The 1986-nt window shown below is 46.6% G+C and overlaps 1 protein-coding gene across 1 annotated transcript; it reads left to right on the plus strand.

Moving 5' to 3' along the window:
• Nucleotides 1–1284: 1284 nt before the first annotated feature.
• PPTG_20795 (hypothetical protein) lies at nt 1285–1440 on the plus strand (the record flags this gene model as incomplete). Its single annotated transcript, XM_008892994.1, has 1 exon — nt 1285–1440. The coding sequence occupies one exon, from the start codon at nt 1285–1287 to the stop codon at nt 1438–1440; it is 156 nt and encodes a 51-aa protein (XP_008891242.1).
• Between the last annotated feature and the right edge of the window lie 546 nt (nt 1441–1986).

A 1986-nucleotide genomic window follows, 5' to 3' on the forward strand; every position in this document is an offset into this window, starting at 1 on the left:
ACTACGGGCATCGCGTACGGCATCGTCGTGATCTGTACTTGCTGCAGCGAACCAAAACAATACGTCGGTCTCCACGCTGTCATACATTGCTTGTCAGTTCACCAGGACGCGCGCAAATTCGGTAGTGAAAGATTCAGCAAAATATTGTGTCCGAATCAAAGTGACGGGTACGTTTTTTTCGTGACTCTTTATCAAATAAAACTTCAACTTGGTCCTTTTGATACGGACATAGTTAACATACAAACTTTTTGTATGTTAATTGTGGCGGACGTCCTGCGTGATATGTCAACATATATCTTTTCTAAACCGGCCTTATCTGCTGCAGATATGACACGTAAATACGCTATGTTTGGTAGGCGTCCAATATCAAGACGCGTAAAAGCTATCCCTAGTCGAGCTACAAGAGGCTAACGACGAAGTATATCACCGCACGATCCCTAGCATTCAGTACCAAAGCCATCTCTGTTTAAGCCAACGTTTAGAAAAAGCAGGCAAAAACATAGGACCAAAGATAAACCAAAGCTACAGAATTGCCCCGAGACCTACTTCATCCTCTTTCTGCCGTGGTAACACTATGCACGCGAACGACGGAACGGTAGTGGATGACTTCTGGATGGGGTGACCAAAAGCAGTTGGGTATGTACCATCCTACCGTTGGTGCTATCTTCCCATTCCTTGGCGCCTTTGAGACGACAGCACTAGATCTAGCTTTCAAACCACAAGAGAACCACGCTAGCATTTGCTGATGATCCGATGCGTTGCGTCTCGGGGACAGCAATCCCTTTGCCAAGAGAATTTGCCGTCGTTCAACCACCGAGTCCAAGCTGGTAGTCTAGAGTGTCACGATACGTCGAATGTTCGCACCACCACCTGAGCCAAACACGCTTCCTGCTGATGAAGAAGCCCTGCATAGAGTCGTTGTTACAGCTAGCTAAACGCCAAACAAAGCGAATTGACGTACTCCTCCTGTATAAACGCCTGCTAGTTGCTGAAGGGCAGCCGCATCCAACGTCCAACATTGAGTCCTAAATTTTAGGAATTGATGTGCCATCTTCACGCCCAAGCTTACCGCTTCGGCAGCGATTCCAAAAATCTCCCCTGAAACGAAGAAGGGATCGCGCACGCTCTTTTTTGGTGGAATTTGAATGGCTTACAGCTGAGCCTCGATTATACGCCTCGCCACCGACAAGGATAGCGCCAGGCGCAGTGAGGTGACATTTCATACTTGAAGACGCAAGTTCGCCAGTATCGTGGGCTGGAGCAGCGTTGAAATCTCTTCGGCGCATGCGCAAGTTTGGGAGGCTTGCACACCACATTATGCGGTACCCCATTAAAGTCGGGAGCGAACCTGACCGCCGGCGCCGCGCCTTCACCAGCTCTCCTAAGCTTCTTCCGCCATCGCCCATCGACGTAGCTATCATAACGACCGCACACAAGTAAAACACAGCCGTGAAAGTAACAAAAAAGAATATGTGCCGGGTCGTTCGGCAGCAAATGTTGCTTCCTTCTGTCTGAGAGATCGTCACCAGTAAACACACATCACCGCCACCAGTAGTTCCGTTGTAACGGAAAGAAAGGAGTACGATGCACTGTCAAGGAATAGTATAGTAATAATCTCGAACTGTTTGTAGGATTAAAGAGCAAAAATAAACTAAAACGCCTAAGTATTTGCAAATAGCATGAGACGGGAAGTCTTATAATAATTATTAAACTAGAGAGACTTCAACTTTACCCATGGTTTGTAAATGTATTGCGAAATGCCGTTGTCCAGCTTATTGAGTGCGGTAGTTGACTTTGTTACCCTAGCTTGGCTTCACTCCTCTAGGTTGTGGGCTCGATTTTGATACTGACACCTAATTAGCGATTTCCGTCGTATAATGTACGGTTTTCTGAGGTGATTTCATAATAAACCAAATGCTTGCTTTCTCGGCCCACCGGTCGTTTAGAGCCGATTGATGCACGAATTCTTTCACTATTTCTTTTTTT

The sequence above is a fragment of the Phytophthora parasitica genome (assembly GCF_000247585.1).
Source record: "Phytophthora parasitica INRA-310 unplaced genomic scaffold supercont2.1, whole genome shotgun sequence".
Taxonomy (NCBI): domain Eukaryota; phylum Oomycota; class Peronosporomycetes; order Peronosporales; family Peronosporaceae; genus Phytophthora; species Phytophthora nicotianae.